This window comes from Poecilia latipinna, unplaced genomic scaffold (genome assembly GCF_001443285.1).
Source record: "Poecilia latipinna isolate Pla-1442-1.1 unplaced genomic scaffold, P_latipinna-1.0 Scaffold186, whole genome shotgun sequence".
NCBI lineage: Eukaryota > Metazoa > Chordata > Actinopteri > Cyprinodontiformes > Poeciliidae > Poecilia > Poecilia latipinna.
In genome coordinates, this window is record NW_015112802.1 from 168811 (window position 1) to 188852 (window position 20042).

At 41.6% G+C, this 20042-nt stretch overlaps 1 protein-coding gene across 5 annotated transcripts in view; it reads right to left on the bottom strand.

The window, feature by feature from the left end:
- Positions 1-380: 380 nt before the first annotated feature.
- Positions 381-20042, bottom strand: part of LOC106946320 (sushi domain-containing protein 3) — a 39443-nt gene continuing 19781 nt past the window's right edge. For 2 of the 5 annotated variants that reach the window (XM_015030562.1, XM_015030563.1), the window contains exons 2-6: positions 17233-17607; positions 3151-3342; positions 2846-2999; positions 2586-2771; positions 381-1966 (exon numbers count right to left, since the gene is read on the bottom strand). In XM_015030562.1, the coding sequence (XP_014886048.1) occupies positions 1630-1966; positions 2586-2771; positions 2846-2999; positions 3151-3342; positions 17233-17533 (1170 nt within the window). In that variant the 5' untranslated portion in view covers positions 17534-17607 and the 3' untranslated portion in view covers positions 381-1629. Of the gene's footprint in view, positions 1967-2585; positions 2772-2845; positions 3000-3150; positions 3343-17232; positions 18790-20042 lie in introns of those variants that run through there. The other 3 variants (XM_015030559.1, XM_015030560.1, XM_015030564.1) reach the window with 2 other exon arrangements.

Here is a 20042-nt window from a genome sequence, read left to right on the forward strand (position 1 = left end):
GGCAACCCGTAACAAACGAATATAAAGAGAGACAAAATGATATTATCGACATATTGACCAGAGCTAATGTCCGCTCACATTCCCACATTCCTGCCCAATATAGTGAGATGCACATTGCCAACAGGTATGTGGCTAGACCCAAACCAGACATTAACCGGCTAGACCGAAAGTTGATAATGTAGAAGGGGCTTAATATCGCACAGCATCCTGAACAAACCGTCTCCAGATTCATGCAACTTTAAAAGTTAAAGGAAAGATGGATGGAGGATAAGTGTATAAGAGCAATCATGGAAGAAAGCCTCTTAGAGGCTGCAAAAGACTTGCTCACCGTCCAGCAGTACAATGATCCTGAACATACATCCAGAAATACAACAGAACAGTTTAGATCAAAGCACTTTTATTTGTTAGATCAGTCGAGTTCCAACCTAAATCCTATGCTTGCTTCCCAATTCCTATTGAGCTCGAGCATTTGTGCACAGAAGGGCAGACAAAAAGCTAGTAGATACCCCAAAAGTATGACAGTCGTGTACTTGTACTTCATTGCCACCCAAAATGTGGAAGGATGAAAGAGAGACTGTATGTTTACTTTTGCAAGAGACTGTAATCTATACTGCTAGACTTTATACACAAACTCAACAGAGTTTACAATGGATCAACAATAGATTTGCATTTTTTTACACCACTTTTATTATATAAAACCAGAGATTATCTTAAAAATGATCATCTTCAACATATACGTTGCTCTTTGAACTCTGGTGCTGTAGGACTCAAAGAAAGCTCTATATACTCGATCTAAGCAAACCACTGTCCCCCTGTTGGGGAATGTCACAATGTCTAGTCAGTCAAGCACTTGAGTGCTGACTTTTGTAAGATAACACACAGAGAAAACATTAACAGAACTGTTTTGGTGTTGAAGATCAACTGAGATCTCTCTATATTTTGAAATCCATACAAATAGTGCAAAATAGATTTGTTTAGTGGCTGGAAGAACAGCAGCATTCAGTCACAGTGCCGGTTGTAGTCATAGGTCCAGAAAGTACAAGAATATTAAGACCTCCAATCATTAACTTACTCACAGCTCTAGTCAATACATAAGCATCATTTCACTTAGTTAAAACTTAATTAGATCAGCAACACCTGAAAAAAGGCTGATAGGGATCTTCCTTAAAAGCAGTTAATGATAGAAAATACATTAAATGGCTTAGAGCTGCCTAAACACACCTACTACGGCAGGTTTCTCTTACAAATGAGGTTAGTGCACAAATTACAACCCCAGCCCAAGGTCCTTTGTTTACTGGATTGATAGAGTTCCTTGTAAGAAAGCAGAGATGTTGCTGATGGCCTTCTTTTTCACCAACATTTCAGGTAGAACTAAAAAAACTCAACTGTTCACTGGTAAAGTGCTGGCGGTAGGAAAAGTGCTTCAAGCATGCAGTAACAAGGAGTACTTTGTTGTTTGCTGCATTTCCTTCATGTCTGCTTTGGAGCAGGGCATTTTCAACAGAGAAAACGGGAATAACAAAACCTAAAAGGACTTCTTCAGAATGTGACTCGGGCCTTTTTTTTCTTTACTCTTCTTCTGCATAGCCAGCTAGAACACCCTGTAGAGCAGGACAACAGAAGACAAAACTACTGCCACGGCCTCTGAGGTGGTGGGTTAGGATTGGGGTAAATAGGAGCTGGTGTTGGGTGGGGGTAAGTAGGCACAGCTGTGTTGGGGTTGGGCGGATACGTTGGTGTGGGGTACTGCGTCATGATCCGTGGCTGGCTTTGGGTAATGGTGTGGGCTGGGGAGGAGCCTGCCGAAGAAGACGGGGGAAGGTGGAGGTACAGAGGAGCCGATGGAGCGGAAGGAGCAGAGGGTGCAGTAGGAGTAGGAACCCTCTGGAGGACGACATGTGGGTACAGCTGGGACTCAGACCGGTAGAGTCCAGGCAGAGAGGTCTTCAGCAGACTCTCCTGACTCCTGAACAGGACACAGAACAACGAGAAGAACACGGTTAGTCAATGCAAGCCAATGTAATGTTTGAGTTCAAAGTGTCTAAGATTCCAAGACTCAAATGGTAAATGGCTTGTACTTGCATAGCACTATATCAAGTCCAGAGGAGCCCAAAGCGCTTCACATTACATTAAGTCATTCATCAATTCAAGCTTGTCACACGCTAATGGTGGAAAGCTACTGGATAGTTGCTACAGCTGCTCTGGGGCACACTGATAGAGGTAGCCCCTTTGACCATCACCAGCAGGCAAGGTGGGTGGAGTGTCTTGTCCAAGGACTCAGTGACAGAGTGTGGAATAGACTCCTACCACGGTCTCCAGTGGAGAAGCACATTCTTTGAACAAATCATAAAATGCCAATGAGATTTGACCATTAGCAGTCAAGGAGTAAAATCTAATATTTTAGTATATTGTCTCCTTCCTAAAATAAAGACCTAAGCCAGTTATTGCCAAACGTGTGACAACAAGGTAGTGTATGACAAAGTAGTTTATCATACACTATGTTCAGGTGTAGAAAATCTTGAGTTTGGGTATTATTCTATGTAAACTTTAAAATCATTTTGATTTGGTTTGTTATGGTGGTTTACCGTTGGTATCCTCTGTTCTCATATCCATTGAGGCCTCCTGTCAGGTAAAGGGGACTGTCGGGTGCCAGACGGGGGTTCATCCTTTGGGACAGGTGGAAAATCTTGGGTGGAGGGAAGGCTTCCCACTCTCCCTCTTCCGTCTCCAGCCAGCATTCACTGCGGCGGCCTGATCTCTTCTCTCTGCGTCTGACCAAGACAAAGGTGTTTCAGCTAACTAGAGAACAAGCCAACATGTCTCTCAGCCAAATGCCCAAGCCCACCTGCTCCGGCAGTCTTTCTTGGCACGGTCCCGGCTAGATCGCTCCTGCAGGCAGCAGACGAGGAAGGATAAGGACATGGCGAAAATGACGATGCCACTCACAACTGAAGCCAACACGGCCACTCTCAGTCCACGGTCCTCCGGTCTGGGGATTGCTGTTATAAGATAAAGCATGCTTATATTAACACTTCTGATCATTTGTTTTCCCTCTGGACTGGATTGACTTCAAGGCTAAGCCATAAGATAATGACGTTGACCATTAATAATGTAGTATACATAATCACATTCAAAGATGGATCTATGCACCTTCGCAGACGGGTAGGTAGTTGCTCCACTGCGCTTTGCCGCTTCTGACATGGCAGGAGATTTTGTCGCTGCCGACCAGCTGGTATCCCTCCCTGCACCAGAAGGCCAGCACACTGCCCACCGACATGCCTGTTCCACTCTCCACATAGAAGGAACCCCGACGAGGTGGCAGGACGGGGACGCAGGACATACCTGATTGAAAGGGAAACAAAGACCAAGCATTATCATGTGGACCCTTGTTTTTATTTTTACTCTGTAAAGTGGATGAGATACCAGGTATTCCTTAATAGGAATACCTGGTATACCTGGTAAAAGTGGTAATAATGACCTTCTCTGCTGTTCTTGTGGTTGGAAGTCCTTGTGACAAGATGTCAAAGAAAGTATAGGTGTTTTAAAACTGGGTTATGATCTATTAGTGTTTGGACTTGGTGCTTCATCCAAGTCTATATTTTGATCATTTCTTGGTTATTTCTTTAGTTTATCCCTTGTGTCAGTTTAGTCTCATTGTGTTTTAGATTTGTTTCTTTTGGTTAGTGTACCTTTCGGTTTACTGTTAAGTTCAGGTGTCTTTCTCTCTCTTAGTTCTCTTTGTTTTGTTTTTTTTTACCTCACCTCATCCCATCATTATCCCCTTCCCAGCTGTTAATCACTTCCTCTTTTTCCTCTTACCCCAGCTGTATCCACTAACCTGTCATGAACTCTCCTAGTTCCTTTTTCATTTCCACTCCCCCCTAGTTTGAAAATATGTTAGATTTCTATAAAATTATTGTGGATATTCCCACATTACTGGGGATCTATGCAAGTTGTAGATACCGCCTCTTGCTCAGTGACTGCTGGATGGAGAAATGGATGGACGGATGAGTAGATTGAAATCCATTTTTTATGCCGATCCAGCCTGTGTAGCAATATTGCATTACGATTTTGCAAAGCTTGAATTTACATAATTCACGTCATGATATTTATACTGTAAAAACAAGTAATGAATTATATCATAAATAAGGAAGTTTTCTGCAGATTGTAAATGTTCTAATGGCTTTTTCGTGTTTCCAGATGTTGCTATAATGAGTAATAGCCAGAGGGGAGCACGATTCTTCTCTATTACTTACTGTGTCAGCATGAATGTAATCTGGGAGTGTGTGTGCTCGTTTATGAGTGTGTGTGTGGGCGTATGTCATCCCACTGTAAGACCCTGTGAACATGCAGGCTGCTCTCTGCTGATTAGGAGTGACAGATGGGAGGATTTCTGCAATGCTAGAGACAGCGAGAGAGACGATCCCGTGATCTTGTGCAAAGATGATGGCAGTCACGTCAAAGCACACACACCAGACACGTGCATATAGGGATACAGGATAGAGCACTGGGAAAAAATTGGGTGGCTGTTTGTTTTTTTTTTTGTTTTTTTTTTTTTTTTTTTTTTTAAAAGATGGATTTATAACCCATTTCTGTTCCCTTGCATATTTCTTCTTTTATTTTCTTTGCTCTGGTTTAGATCATCAAACCGATTTTACCATCAGACAAAAATACCCTGAGTAAAATACAATGCAGATTCATTATCAGGAGAAAAAAGTTGTTCAAGTGAACCTGGCCCTAAAAAGAGTAATTGCCTCCTCAAACTAATGGCTGGTTGTCCCAGAACAACCAGCCATTGCCAGAACAACTGCCATTGAGCATTTTGATACCTTCAAGTGACTCTTTTACATCTTTGTGGAAGAATTTTGGCCCAGTCTTCTTAGCAGAATTGCTTCAAATTCATTCACTTTAGAGATTTGTAGGTGTAAAAGTCCTGCTTTTGATGCACCATGTTAACTTGCCAATTTGTCAATTCAAACCACGATTTTGGACCCACATCTTTCCATGTCATCAATAAAAATCTCATGAAATCTGAGGAACCTTATTAGCCTGGAGTAGTTTCCCAATTCAGTATAGATTCTCGGTGTTTGGGTCACCTAGAAGTTTTTTGTTTCGACCTACTAGAATTTGTAGATGGTCCCTAAGCAAACCGTCACATTCTGGACTCTTGCTAAACTGTGTCTCTGGGATAACATGCGGTATGAAAACCCATCACTGACTGCAGTGAACCATGACGACAATGTCTGCCAAATCCTCATTTAACTCTGGTTTTTAGTGATTTCATGGGGATTATCGATCATTTTTGCATAATTTCAACCAGGTTCTTTAGCCTACATGCAGTATCTGGGACAGAACCTTTTAGGACTGATCATTTTGAAGTGTTTGGAGCATTATATGGTGTAGCAAACAGTAACAGAGTTAAGGAGTTAGGGAACAGAACGCCTAGACGTCCAGAGCCGGAAACTGATGAGGCAGATAAAGCGGAGCGGAGATGAAAAATTTAAACTTGTAGAATGACTCTCCGCACTTTGATTTTCCAGTCAGAAAATATCATTACTCAAGTAGGAATTGGGTGTGCTTTGTAGGTCTGTGCATCACCTCCATAATTCTTACTGCTGGAAACAGACTAGGATTGTCTTTCATGTGTTTGACATATCTAAAACCTGCCCAAAAGGATAAAAATGACTGAAATTTGCATCTGAATTAGATCAGGATATTAAACTGAAAGGAGGTGACATTCATCCGAGTAAATTATCGTTCCACTTTTCGGCAAACGGGGAGCTCATGTATTGCTTATCTGACTGTGAGGTAATTCCCCATTTATTGTTACTTTTATTGGGATTTTGTTTAGATCCATCACCAGATTGTTGCATCAACCAAAGAATAGAGCAAACAGATAATTTAGTCCTGCGACAGACTGGCGACCTGTACAGGGTGACCCCGCCTCTCGCCCGGAACGTTAACTGGAGATAGGCACCAGCACCCCTCCCGACCCCACTAAGGGACAAGGGTGTAAAGAAAATGGATGGATGGATCGATGGGATAATTTAGTCACTGCAGAAATAAAAAGAAGCAACTCTTAAACGATATGGGTCAGGTGCTTAGAGTTTTTGTTGTTTTGCCTTGGATCAATTTTTATTAAAAAGTAACATCATGGAGTGCCGTTTTGTCATGACTGCAGATGGGACACATAAAAAATTGTCCCATGCCACGTGTTGAAGTCACACAAGTAAAAACAAAGAAACACCTAAAGGTGTTGGCATACAGCAACAGTAGACAATCGATTGCATTGTGTTATGTACTCCAACCACTCAAAATAATGCAAGTCACATTCAACAACTGATTCACACATTCATACATACACACTATTGGCAACTTGGACTTCATCTACACTTAGTGGGGGAAAGGCTGGAATTTTTTTTGTCACGTATTTACAGCCATCTCAAAGTTTGTTGTAAATTTGATGATTGCTGCTCTCATATTGCGCCTTACGGTTAGGGTAGGGTCAGGGTAAGGGTAAGGTACACACACCCTATGGAGGACAGAAAGAGTTGGACCATTGCCTGATGCATTAACTCAGTGTAGAAAACCTGAGAGCTTGAGCTGGACAAGAGAAACTCAGGGCAATCGATTGTGGAGACCTCTCCTCGGGCTAAATACTCTTGTCACATCTTTGAGGTCAAGCATTCTTCACTTTTGAAGAATGCTTGTTCTGAATAGTGCGTGTATACTTGGATCAGTGTGAATGGGTACGCTGATTAAAAGGTGATGTGGGAGACTTATTTTTTGCAACGGCATCAAGTCTTCCTACGTCATTAAAACAAAAGGGAAAAATGCAGTAGAGTGAGACGCATATACAGGCTGTAGGTGGAAAAGAACTAAAAATTATTTGTGTGTTTAGATTAAGAAAAACAACATAATTAATCACATAAACTATAACATTCCCAATTCCATACCTTAGTGGCCAGAGAAAGAGGTACAAAGTCTCCCTGAGGGTTGAAGCTCCTGGTGGGGAGCAGCAGTAATAAAACCTAAAACTCATGCCAATATTATTTAAAGAACATTTCCTTCACACCAATTTGTGGGTCCATGACAAAAGCAAGTGGTTGAAATCAGCTCAAGCATCGTGTGTGTGTGAGTGTTGACTTAGCTCTTTGGTCTATTTACCTAATCCTCTTGCTTCACTAATACAACTCTGACACATCCGACCCCGGCAACCCGGTAGTGCCAACCAAACATTCACTCTGCTGCGTTCTTCTTCATGACTATCCCCACTTGTCTCTGTCAGGAGAGTCACTTGGACTAATCTGTGATTAAATAAAGATTAGTCCTTGTTCCCACAAACCTTTCACAGATAAACCAGAGAACCTTGCTAAAGTTTTCTCAAAACCTGATTTTTTTTTTTGGCCACATTTTGCCAAGTTACTACTAATAACTTTTATGAACATTAATGGAATTTTAGAAGGCAAACTTAACAAAGAGTGGTGGAGGAAAATCATAGTTTTCCAAATTTCTTGGTGTGCATTTGCAGGTCTTTTTGCTCCGATGCTCCTAAATAAAACTCAGAGTAACCAACTCCAGTCTGTTTGCTTAGAAAGTCTGGTTCATTTGGAGGCGTGTGAATCCGTAATCAAACTCTGATCTGCCTACAAACCTCCGTCTCAATTCGAATGAAATGAACTCTGGTGTGATTTGAATACATATGTGACTGCAAGTGGGAAAGCAGGAAGCAAGCGAAAGCACTGGGCATTCTGGGTAAATGCAAATACACAAAATAATGAGAGAAATGCCTGCAGGTCTTTTACCAAAGAGAAAAGAGAAATCCTACAACCAATAACATCTGGATTTCAGTTGTAGGATTTCAGTTACAGTTTACTGTTTAACATTTTGTGAACTCTGTGTCTTCTTCAGAGGCTTCTGTGTTGTTTCTTTTAACACAAGAAAGAAACAGCACCACCACAGGCGAGGAGGGGAACAGGTTACCTAGAGGGTTTGTGGGGGACTTAGGGTGTTTGAAAATAAATGCATGTCACACTTTTATTGATGAAAATGTTTGAATTGCATATATCATTTCCATTCTACTTTCCAATTATGCACCACATTGTATTGGGCTATCAGAAATAAAGCATGCATGGCATTCTGCAGTTGCAACTTGCTAAAAAGTGGAAAAGTTCAGGCTGTACTTTTGCAACGTACTACAGAATATTCCATTCTTCTTTATGGTTCGACCTGAACATATTTATACCAATGTAAAGTCTAAAACCACGTGACTTCTTCCATCACATGCATTCTGAAAAACCTTTATTTCCCCTTTCTCTGCCACAACTCAAAAGATTTCTAGAAATGACTTAAAGTTGGACATTACAGATCGGAAACACTCCAAATAAACAATGCACCAGCATACAGATAATCTGAGTCAGCCTTTACTAGACGCTGAAAGTCGGAACTGAAGCTAATGAATGATGGCATTCGTGGCTGACGTGCCCCTGCCACGTGTCCCTTCCTCAGCTTTTGTTTTCTCTCTGCTCCAGATGCTCTCTTGTGTGATCTGACCTCAAACATCATTCCTCTGTGTCCTCCCCATCCGCATATCTATTTCGGTTGCCACTCGCTGATGTGCTGTACCACAACTGATTACCTAATCCCCTCAGCTCTGTCTCTGCTTGCGTAGTGGATGTCCCCAAGCAAACACATGAAGCCGTGGGTATTTTGCCTACAACCTCTGGAGTTTTCATTTACGAACATGAAGTCGGTGCCATTTAACAACACCTTATACTTCTTATGCTTTGCATTCTTTCATACACAGAGAATGAATGCAATGGAGAGAGAAAGAGGTACTTTCTCTCTCCATTAACTAACAGCTTTACCTTCAACTGACAGAAGATAATCTGCCCAGGTAAATAGAGCACACGCTAAAAAGCCAACGTCACTGTTGCAGCAGACGGTGTAAAGTGACCTGGAGCTTTTAATTAGTGTAACCAGGGGGACTATGGGCCAGGTTCACCCAGGAAAACCTCCAAGGTTATATTTTGCAAGCAAACCAAAGTCCTCTGGTCCAGAGCTTGGTAACAGGGTGTGTGTACAATGGGCCTGGCTTTAATCTGTTCTTCTCCAGTAAACCTCAGCCAGATTTATCTCCATCCTGCGCAGTTCTTCCCCATTTTTTGGAACCACCTCAGGGGTGGTACAAGCTGAACCAAATTGCTTGTATACAATACAAGCAATTTGATTGGCAGCAGAGTGCATTTGTTGATTGGCCCGTGGATTTACATCAATACCTCAACCACCATTTTCAAATCGCGGTGAGACCATACTAGTTGGCGAGATGTTGAACTGCAAATTGACTGTTCCGTGGTCGAACCTTGAGGTCCAAATGGTTTTGTCAGTTGTGGCGGAAGAACACATACAGCATCAATTTGACTGGGAAACCCGCAACGATCAAATATACTGAGAGATATTGGAGAAACTAGTGTAAACTAGCCAGCAATGTCAACTATGCCAGGTGACATAGTTGAGTGCAGCTCCTCCTCGTTCTTGGCCCACCACCTTCACACATTCCAGCCCATGTTCCCACCCATATTCACGCCCACATTGTGAGGAACCTACCTCCAAAGTCCCGACCTCTAAAGACATTAATATGAATCTCCTTGGCAACTACCAATTTGTGGAAACATAACTGCACTGTTGACAAGCGAATATTTCAAATGCCCATCTTGTTTCCAGCCAGTGATTAGCCTTCGTTGCAGTTGCAGATGGAAATGCTTACTGATTGGTTTGTGAATTAATTTTTAACACATCAGTCAAACAATGCATAGGTGGTAAAGGGGGAAAAAACATATAAAAGTTGCAGGAGAAGCAAAACAGTAATTGTCTCCCTGGTTAAATAATAAACTTACAGTGAATATTAAAGGTATTTTTGTTTCAGTTTCTTTAGCTTGTGTGCTGCCATACTTGTAGAATGAAGATTTCACTTTAACAGAGCCTGCCTGACTAAATATAAAGTAGATTAAAAGGAGATTTGAAAGCGACACATCAAGGCCCAAAAACAAAGTCATTGATATCAATCTGACATCAGAGGGTTCCAAAGCTATTTCTAAGGTTTTGGAAAACGCACTGAAAACTTTGATCTATCCAAACTAGTAGACCGACCTTTAAAGTTTCACTTAAAATGTCATACAAGGTGACATTGCTGGCATGGTGGTAAGAGTGAGACCCACATGTTCAGAGGGTATTAGTACACGAACCAGTTGTCTGGGGTTAGATTCCTAACCTCAGCACGTCACTGCCTGTGTCCTGTCTGAATGCCATGAATAAAAATCAATGTTTCCATGCACAGAAACATGGATTGAGAGTTGATGTAATAATTGTGGCAAATCTGTCCTATACAGTCAATCAACCTAAGTCTAGTATTGAACTGTGGCATGTTAGTATACAACTTTCTACGCAAGTTTAACTGTGCTACATCTTTACCTTCCTGGTTCCTGCAATTCATTTAATTTCTCGCTGCCTCACCGAAGTGAGGAAGGGCAAGGCTCAATTCAGTCCCTCACTAAGTGTCTTTGTTCAGCAGCCACTTTTAAACTGTGGGAAGGTAATAACGAAGCGGAGTCACTGCCAGCAGCTATATTGGACTGACAGACAGCAGACAGAGGGACGTCTTTGTCCGAAGCTCTCCAAGCCGGCGGGGACCTGAAGTGACGCCAGTGTGAGCTGCTGACATAAATACCTCCGGCTCTGTTGGGGCATTTACGTATGTGTGTTTATATCCAAAGAAATTTTACCCGCCATTCAGGCCGGCAGAAATCCCAACGCTGTCGTTTAAAGGGGGGAGAAAAGTTGATTTTATTTATTAATTTTTTTTTGCTGTAAAGGATATTTATAGGGATGAGAAATCGCTACCAACTTAAAAACTCACAATTCAGTAAACTTGTCACTACGGATCACAAGTTCTGGACTAGAGGCCACTAACTACACCCAACTTAAGATTCTTGTCGGTTTTTAGTTCCTGCACCTAGAAAGCCATCTCTTCTGTTTTGGTGTGCAGGGTTTGCAAAACTGGCATGTTATGTTTGTCTAACCAATGAGGATTTTTCCTATCAAAGAGACTGAATTGGCTGGTGCAACTTCTTGTCTAAGTAAAGTCGCCTGCTCTGTGGTGTACCAGAGGATATTGCTGTAAATTTTTCACATCACTCTGAGGCTTGACAATCCTTTAAGCTGGCACACTTCAAAATCCTTTCCGGATTATGTGTGTTTCTGGTTGGGAAGTGGACAAAGGAAAACCTGTCCATCCATGCTTTTGGTTCATCCATAGGGTAATTAGCTTTGTATAACTTCACAATTTAAGCTTATGGTTAAAGTTCAGTTACAATGCCTACAAAAAGTATTCACCCCCTTGGATGTTTTACCCTTTTGTTACTTTTTACAATTTTTTTTTGACAAAAATAACTCGAGTATCATAGTGAAAACTGACCTAATTCAACAGAGGTCCAACCAATTGGTGATAGTCTCAAGATGAGTGGAGTGGAAATCACTTGAGTGCCATGAGTTTGTTTCTGGTGATTCTAATACAAAGACAGCTGGTTCACTGGTTCATTATGGTGTGGTCACACCAAATGGGTTACACGCGTCAAAAACATGTCCGACGCTTCAAGTTCGACCCGTATGCACTTTGAATGCAGATGCTTGACATTTTGCTCTACACCTAACGTTTTCCATGTCAGGCGCGTCTGGCTGACATTCAAAGTCTATGTGGAGGAGGCGTGTTGAGGGTTCGTCAAAGTCCCTCTAGCCATTGTTTTCTGTTGCCGGCCTATTTATCGGACGCGTTGGATCCGCTTGACACATCCAATGCCATGACGGGCCCTCATCGTGCCTCCACATAAACTCTGAATGTAAACCAGACGTGAAAAACGCATTTGGTGTTGTCACACTATTAATGTTTCTGGCTACAATCACAGTTTTTAAGGGAACACTTATTTTCCAGCAAGACAACAACCCAAAACATCCAGCTAGAGCTACACAGAAATGGTTTGAAATCAACAAGGTGATGCTGCCTGATTGAGACCAATTCCACACACAGATTGATTTGTAAAAGCAACAAAAGGGTAAAAATCAAAGGGAAGAATTAATCTCCTGATAGGTTTTGAGAAGCCGTTTTCTTGTTTTTTAAAAAAATATACATTCCCAGTTATGTTGCAACGAAACTTGTGGTCTATAGTCCTTGTTTTGGACGCTAAGGTGAAACTCGCGCACAAAGTCTTGCATCAGCACCAAGAATAGAAAACCTTGAATGGACAAAGGTAATTGGCTTTAACATACATCTGCTTCCAGAGAGAAAATCCGTTCTGCTGTGTGTTAACATGTCAGCAGGATAGTTAGTGCTAGAAAAAACCTGAAATAGAGAAGGCTAATTGGCTTTAACCATAAACTCATTTGACTGAAACCCCGGTAAAGGGTTAGCATCTACATTTAAGTCTTTTGGCCAAACGTCCTACTGGACTTGGAGCGAAGAATAAGCAGCTTACTGTCATGCAGATGAATCTAAATCTGAATTCTTTTTCTTTTTTTTTGGTCAGTATTTATGGTACTGCTAAATTATTCAGCTCTTAACAGCAATAACAGGGCACCTTGTCATGCCTAGTATCTAGAATCAGCAGAGGAGTTGGGTGGCTAAAATCTGGACACAGAAAAATAATGTTTAAGGAAAACAAATTCTGAAATAAAATAAATAAAAAAAATAAAAGAGATTTGAGTGAACTGATGCCAGGACAGATTAAAGATAGTTCAGTCAGTGAGAGGCCTCATGTGGGGATTAGCACTAACATTACCTCTCGCCTACACTGTTGAGGTCAATAGGTTGTGTTACCGTGTTAATGTTGCAGCTTAGCGCATCTCTAAAGCTGAAATAAACACTACTTATCAGACGGTTGCTTGCCACTAATCTGGAACACCAGGACACCAAGCAAACCAACACCAACCAAGGCTTCTACCAACTAAGCATCCACAAGAAACTTTTAGAGAAATTACTTCCTGAAACTTTATGAATTTTTACTTAGGCCTGGTAATAAGGTCATTCATTTGATTTATTTGATTTGAGCTAGAACAGGGATACATCGAAAAGTTGGATGACAGCGGCTCTTGAGGTGTTATCTGAAGAACCCCAGTCCGTTCACCCATCAATCCGTCTATCCATCTGCCTGTCCGTCCATCAGTTCATTGTCTCTCCATGGAGTTTTGGGTCCATGGAGAGACAAAACTTCCACAGGGTGGAACCCAACATAGCATCATCACCTGACCCGTTTTGATGTGGAGGAGCAGTAACTCTGCCCCGAGACTTACCTGGGTGAAGGAATTCACTTATCTATAAGGACCCACCCAACGAAGGAAGCACATTATAGCTGCTTATATATGGGATCTGGTTCTTTTGGTCGTGATCCAACTCTTGGGAATATAAGTAAACATCAAAATTTAGAGAGTCTGGTACATTGACAGCTTTGCTTTAATCACAACAGACCAAACCTTTCTCTACTGCAGTGTATTCCCCCTGCTGGAATAGACTGACTCCTAGCCTGGAAGGAGACTTTCATCGTTTTGTGACTGAGAATCTTAGCTTTGCCCAGACTTATGGTCCATTTTCTCCAAAAAGTGTGAAAGTCTGCATTCCAAACCAGAAAAAATAACTTTAATGCCATGTGAAGTTCTGGATTCTGGCTCAGAATGAAGGAGGTTCCTCACCCATCTACCAATATGAGAGTTTGTGTGCAGTTGTGTCAGTTCCACTGAACAACAGCTGCTGCATTTCCATTGCAAACGTGCTCAAAACTTTGTTGGTGTTTCGCTAAAGTAAAAAAAAAAAAACACAATTTCACATTTGCTGTTTTTCCATGAATAAGTTTGTTCATACAACGAGTCATTAAAACATGCTAACTCATCATCCTCCAACCACTTCCTGTTGTCTTCTTCGTCATTTCCACCAGTATTAAAATCTGGTTGTTGATCATGTGACTCATGTAATCTTAAGTGTTTCCATTGCAGTTTTTCAAAATACACTAATTTTGATGCGGCCAAATCCCCTTCCCCCCCGACCTCATCCTAGCACCAAAACTTTGACTTTTTCTTCTTTATCTGAACATTTGTCACGTTTTGAAGTTTTGAGCCGACATCATGTCGTCAGACAGGAAGTTGGTGGTGTGAAGCATTCAAATCTGATGTAGCTAAACAAGAATAAAAGAAATCTGTAACAGAGCAAATATTCTTCACTGCTTTGTAAACTGTAACAAAAGCCACCACAAAAAAATGAGTCCAAGTTGTGCAAATAGTGACCCTATAACTACTTTTTAAAAATAAATGTAGGCCTATTAAATAAAGTTTTCCCGCTCCTTGGGAAATGGCTCCGACTGCCTTTCATTTGTCACAGAATCCCTGGGGTCCGGTGGTGAAAAAGCCTTTCTGACAGCCTATTTAATTGGAATTAATTGTTCTGTACAGGAAGCCAATTTAAAAATGACAAAAATGTCCCAAACATAAACCCGGTGTTGCTGCTGCAATCCAACTCTAAAGTCAAAGAACGGCTTCAAACAAATCAAATGAAATGTGAACGAAGCAAAGTAGTTTACCGTCCGACGAACACTTTGATATTAATCACAGCTTCGGGATTTTAAATGTTCGGAAATGCCCTCACACAGCCGAAGCTCCGGTCTGGTGGAATTCACGCATGTGGTGCAATGTGGCAAGCCAGCTGATCTCTTTGTGTGTGTGTGTGTGTGTGCGTGTTTGTGTGTGTGTGTGCTGTTAAAGCATAAAGTGCTTACTTTGGCTCAGTTAGACAGAAAGCTGCCATTATGAAATAAGCAACTGTGTTTACTCTCTAAACCTTTAAGAAGATTTCTGCGGTCTAAGCGTCCGTTTCTTGTGTTTGTGAGTGAACGAGTGTGTACCGAGCATGTTTTTTTTTTTTTTTTGATCCGCTTTGGGCAGTTTACGTAAACACGTGACGATGTGGCCGCGGAAAAAACGCAGGAAAGGAGAATAAATGACAGAAAAGGAGGAAAAACGAGGATGTGTCACATCGACAGAGGAGAGTGGAAGCTCATGCTCCAGTGGAAGTGAAGTCATGCGAGCGGCGCTGCAGCGTTCCCTTCAGCCTGAACAGCTCCAGTTTTAATGAATTGTTTTCCACGGCAACACCTGAAGCACACCGCCGCCGACAACAAGCACGCGAGCTCCTGCGCGCCTCACCTCCAACTTAACTGCTGAACACTTTCAGCTACACACACATCCAGGTCTAAAACTAAGAAGGAACCTCATTAAGAAGTAAGCAGCACTCAGGTCCGATGGCACGCCAACTTATTCCCACTCATTGCTGTCCCAGTTAGCATATGAAGTGTCCTTACATGTGAAATATCAATCTGTTGGTGAAATTTAAACTCACTTAGCTGTTGGGTTTTGATTAAAAGCTGTTCGATGCTCTAAAAACATCATCATGGTGTGGCATTAGAAAGCAAAAAGAGATGTTTAACTCTTAAAATAGTCAGTTACACTTGTTTTTTTTTTACATGGAAAAAAGTTGTATTAGCCAGTATATATTTCTGAGACATTTTTTGTGTCGTTTTTAAAGAAATCAGTGTTTGTGGAGTACCGTTTGAAGTTAGATTCAGTGTTTGGTTCTAAGAAATGTTCAGGTTTTATATAAAACTTTGATTTGTGTTTCCCTTTATAATAATTTTGATAAAAGTCTTTATTCATCATCTGTTTTCAGAGTCAAAATCAAAAAGACATTATAGAGGAACATTTTAATACTTTTTATGGCCTGATTACGACATAAATGGGGTATTATATGCTTTCTAGGCACATTGTGCCATTTTATAGCACAATCAAGTAACTGTTACCTTCAGTTGTTATAAAAATGCCATAAATATAAACAAATACTTTAAAAGATATTTGACTTCACCACTGCAGAGCAGCTGTCCAGATACAACCCAGCTGTGTTCGGCTCATACCTTTGCTTGAAGTGCTGGTGAGGCACTGCAGTTCTTTTTTTCAATCCTAGTAACTGAGTAACTGTTTTTAATTCCAGAAATGGATAGCATTAACCACATGTTAGAGAGTAGCTCGGCTTTTCAGGTTTATGATGGAAGTTGGTTGTTGGGGTGTTTTTCCCACATGACAGTCGGTAGATTCGGTTCAATCGGGGACCAAAATTATAATATTTGTTCAATTTCACACTGCACTCTGTCAAATGAACCGAACCCTATAAAAAAATCTGTTCACCTCCTGGGCTGTGGTGGCGCTGCACCAAGAACCACTGAAGGAAACAACACTATAATCTCTGAAGATGACGCTGAAAGCAACTTCCTTCTTCATGAAATACAAATAAAAATAAGAGTGGCGTCAGATTTTAGTGCTTGTAGGATTTCTCTTTCGTCTTTGGCAAAAGACCACAAGCCATTTCTGCATGTAGCGCTAGACTTGCATGTTTGTTTTGGTTGTATTTACCTAGAATGCCCTGCACTGTAGTCCGCTTCCTGCTTTTGAAGCGGTCTCTGGTCCGTTTGGCGTTCACATGCGCATTCAAACCGCACCAGAGTTCACTTCAGCCAAACAGAGACTTACATTTGCAGTTGGATCAGTTAGCTTTTTTGGTCCGCATCAGAGTTTGATTACACATTCACACCTCACCAAACAAACCGGACTTCAAAACAAATGATCTAGAGTTTGATTAAAGTTGTCTAAACAGGGCTTGTGAGAATGCACCCTTAAAAAGATGCAGATATTTAAATAAATGAGTTAAAACTAGGGATGAGTTGACAGTCCTTACAGAGGAAAGTGGGAGGATGTTTGTATGAGCAACATTCTAGAGGACAAACTGCTCAGCACAGCACTGGAAACAGTCAGTGTTGTTCTGTTGAGAAGTAGTTTAAATGTTTCAGGCAAATGTATAAATGTGTATTTATATTTCATGTAGTGTTTGTTTTCAGCTGTGGAAAGTTTTGCATTTGCTGAACTCCCCGATCAGAACTTGATTTTCCCGGCTGGCATCACCATGACTGCAGACTACTTCAGGTTAATGCCGGGCTTTGCCACACTAAGACCAATCGTTTTAGTGTGACACTCAAAAGTCACAACACATTTTAAAATAAACTTAAACCAAGTTTGAAAACAAAACAAAAAAAAAGCTTAACACAATCCCAGAAAACTCTCAGTGAGTGGCTGACTAGTGGAAGACCTCACCTGTGTAGTTGTTGGTGAAGACCTGAGTCTGCATCTCCGTTGGCGTCTCCGTTTGGTCTTCCGTCGGTACCTCCTCCGGCTCCTCTGTGGACGTTTGAGCTACGGTCTGCAGGTCCGGCTGCAGTGGCACCATGGTGCTGGTCCAGTCCTCTGGCATCATCGCGGCAGTGGTGGACCGGCTGTCCTCTGGGCTCAGCGTGGAGCCCTGTGCCAGAACCAGACAGCAGAGCAGGGGCAGGAGCAGCAGCAGCAGCATCCAGAGGCAGCTGCCTCCACTCCTCCATCTGTCCCACGGTGGCATGGTGTCAGGTAGTGAAGAAGAAGAAGAACTCTGCAAGAGGGACGAGGACCTGAACTCACAGCCTCATCGTCTGGCTGCAAACAAAAAGGGAAAAATCCTTCACTGGGGGGGAAGTTGGTTGCTTTCTTCTTATCCTCTTTTTCTTTATTCTTCTTGATGCCCTTCACTTCAAACCCTTTGTGGATAGAAGCAAACTGTGTTTCCCCTCATCATCTCGCTGCACTGCATGACAGAGAGAGAAGGGATGTAAGAGACGGTAGCACGTCCGCGTACGAGCCACATCCAGCTGTAATCTGCCCCGCTCTCTGCTCACTCGCTGTTATTCTCTCTCCAGCCTTCTACTCTTTGTCCCTGGGCTCACTCATTCGCTCAGCTTGCTTACTCTCTCCCTCCTGATCTCCAGCTGGGCTGACTGAGCTGTTGCGTAACACCAACTCATTTGCTGAGCTGTAACTCATGCAGCCTTAAGTCCAGATATTCCTGGTCCCTTGTCTACCCTTGAAGCTTGTTTCTCAGAGCACAGTGCAAACTGCCGCTTGTAAGGGAAGACTGCAGATCGAGAAGATGTTAGCTTCCTCAATAGCAACCTGAAGGCGCGATCTCACCTGGTGGAAGGAGGTTTGACAATGAAAACAGCAGCTGAAAACCACTTAACATGAGGGGTTCGTGGTTGAAAAGTCTGAGTCAGTTTCTGTTTCCAAATACAATCCTGACATAATCTTATGAAAGAACATCCAAAAAGGAAGTTTTCAAAAGTAAAGAAGCTAATCTAGCCTGGCTCTGTGTGAAGCCCTAAACCTTAGCTAGGCCGCTCTGAGCATCAATATATGTTTGGGATCATGACAGAATCTCACATTTTTCACGGTTCCACAAGTCATGGCTAGTTGCCCAACCTTTAATGCTAGCACTACAGAGTTAGGCTGTTGGTGTTGTTCAACCTTTGACAAGATTAACTTTTGCAGTTTTAAAAATCTTAGTGCACAAACTTTTTTGCTGCTCTGCTCTTTAAAGACCAACAAACAAGCTAACAAGTTTATTTCAGCTAGCTAAATAGTCAGGCTGTCTGCTCCTGCCCAGCCTGCAGTTGGCTACTTTAACAGATGGATCTTGTTTTTACTTTAATTGGAATGATAGATGACATTCCCAGTTTTCCATGGCTAAAAACACTCAAACATTTAATTACATTTTTAAAAAGGTTTACAGTTAGCATGTAGCTTCAGCACATCTCTTTCAAATTCAAACATTTCACCAATTTTATATGCATCTTTTGTCGTTTCAGTGGTGTGCCTAATTTTACTCAACACTTTCCATTTTCATTTCAGATTTTTTTTCAATAAATAATGAAAAGGTGAAATCTGTCGTGTGTGAATTTGTATAATTGATGTACCCAGTGGAAACCAGGCAATGAGAACTGCATCAGGGTGTACTTTCTTTAGAGAATCCCCATAAGGTGATGTAAATGAATGTATCATCACAAGCTTATAAAACCGTCAGGATTTTCGTTTTGTTTCATCCATGCGGTGAAAAACGTGACTACAACACCTTCCTGGCACATGCTTCCACTGTCGCTGTTTCTTCGTGTGAGCCTGAGTGCCAGGGGTGGATGTTCAGGTGTAATGTGATGACCCACAAAAGCTCGTGTTGATAGCTTTCCAGCCGGAAAGTCCGTGCAAAAATTGTGAATAATTTATGCTTCTCGGACCAAAAATAGAAGAGCGACGGACGGGAAAAGATGTTGTCGGTGAGCGAGAGAGGAGCAAAAATAGTGTCAACACAACAGAAGAAAAAAAAGGCAATTGGAATGGGAAAAAAAAATAGAAAACACAAAAGATGATTTGAAAACAGATGCAGATGGAAGGAGAGCTAACCGCTTGAAACAACAAAATGCTAGTCTAATGCTGGGCCTGTAGATGGGGATGAGGAAAGCTCTGCTGGTGCAAACTGCATTATTTACAGCCACCGCCTTTCCAAAGTGGCCAAAATGGAAAGTTATTTTAAGCCATCAAATGACAGCCTCTTGAATGTTTTCATATCTGCATGTTAAGTCTGAAACATGTCTTACTTTTGTGTACTTTAACAAAAGATTTCTAAAAAAATAAAATAAAAATCTAAACAACCCTGTAAAATTGCCATGATGTACAATAGATAATAATAAATCATTTTCCATCGTCGTTGTGACATGTCTTCTGTTCTTTTCAGCTGAAAAACCAATGTTCTGGGGAAGAATATGAAAAACTAGAAAATTCCTGCAGAAATTTTGAGGGGCCTGCCAAAGTGTGCCCGTCGGTTTGGACCCAGCGTTCCGATGCTAAAAATTAGCCTTAATGCTAAAGGAAGCTTCAATGTAGTCAATAACCTGTGGAGAGTCAGAAGCATGTGGACTAAGCTGTACTTGTACCATTCAGTATGTTGCATACGGTAAAATTAGCCAAAATGCTAATAATAGCATGAATGGTATCAGTAGAATGTGGGGTATCACCACCATGATGTCACCCATTGACTCAGTCCA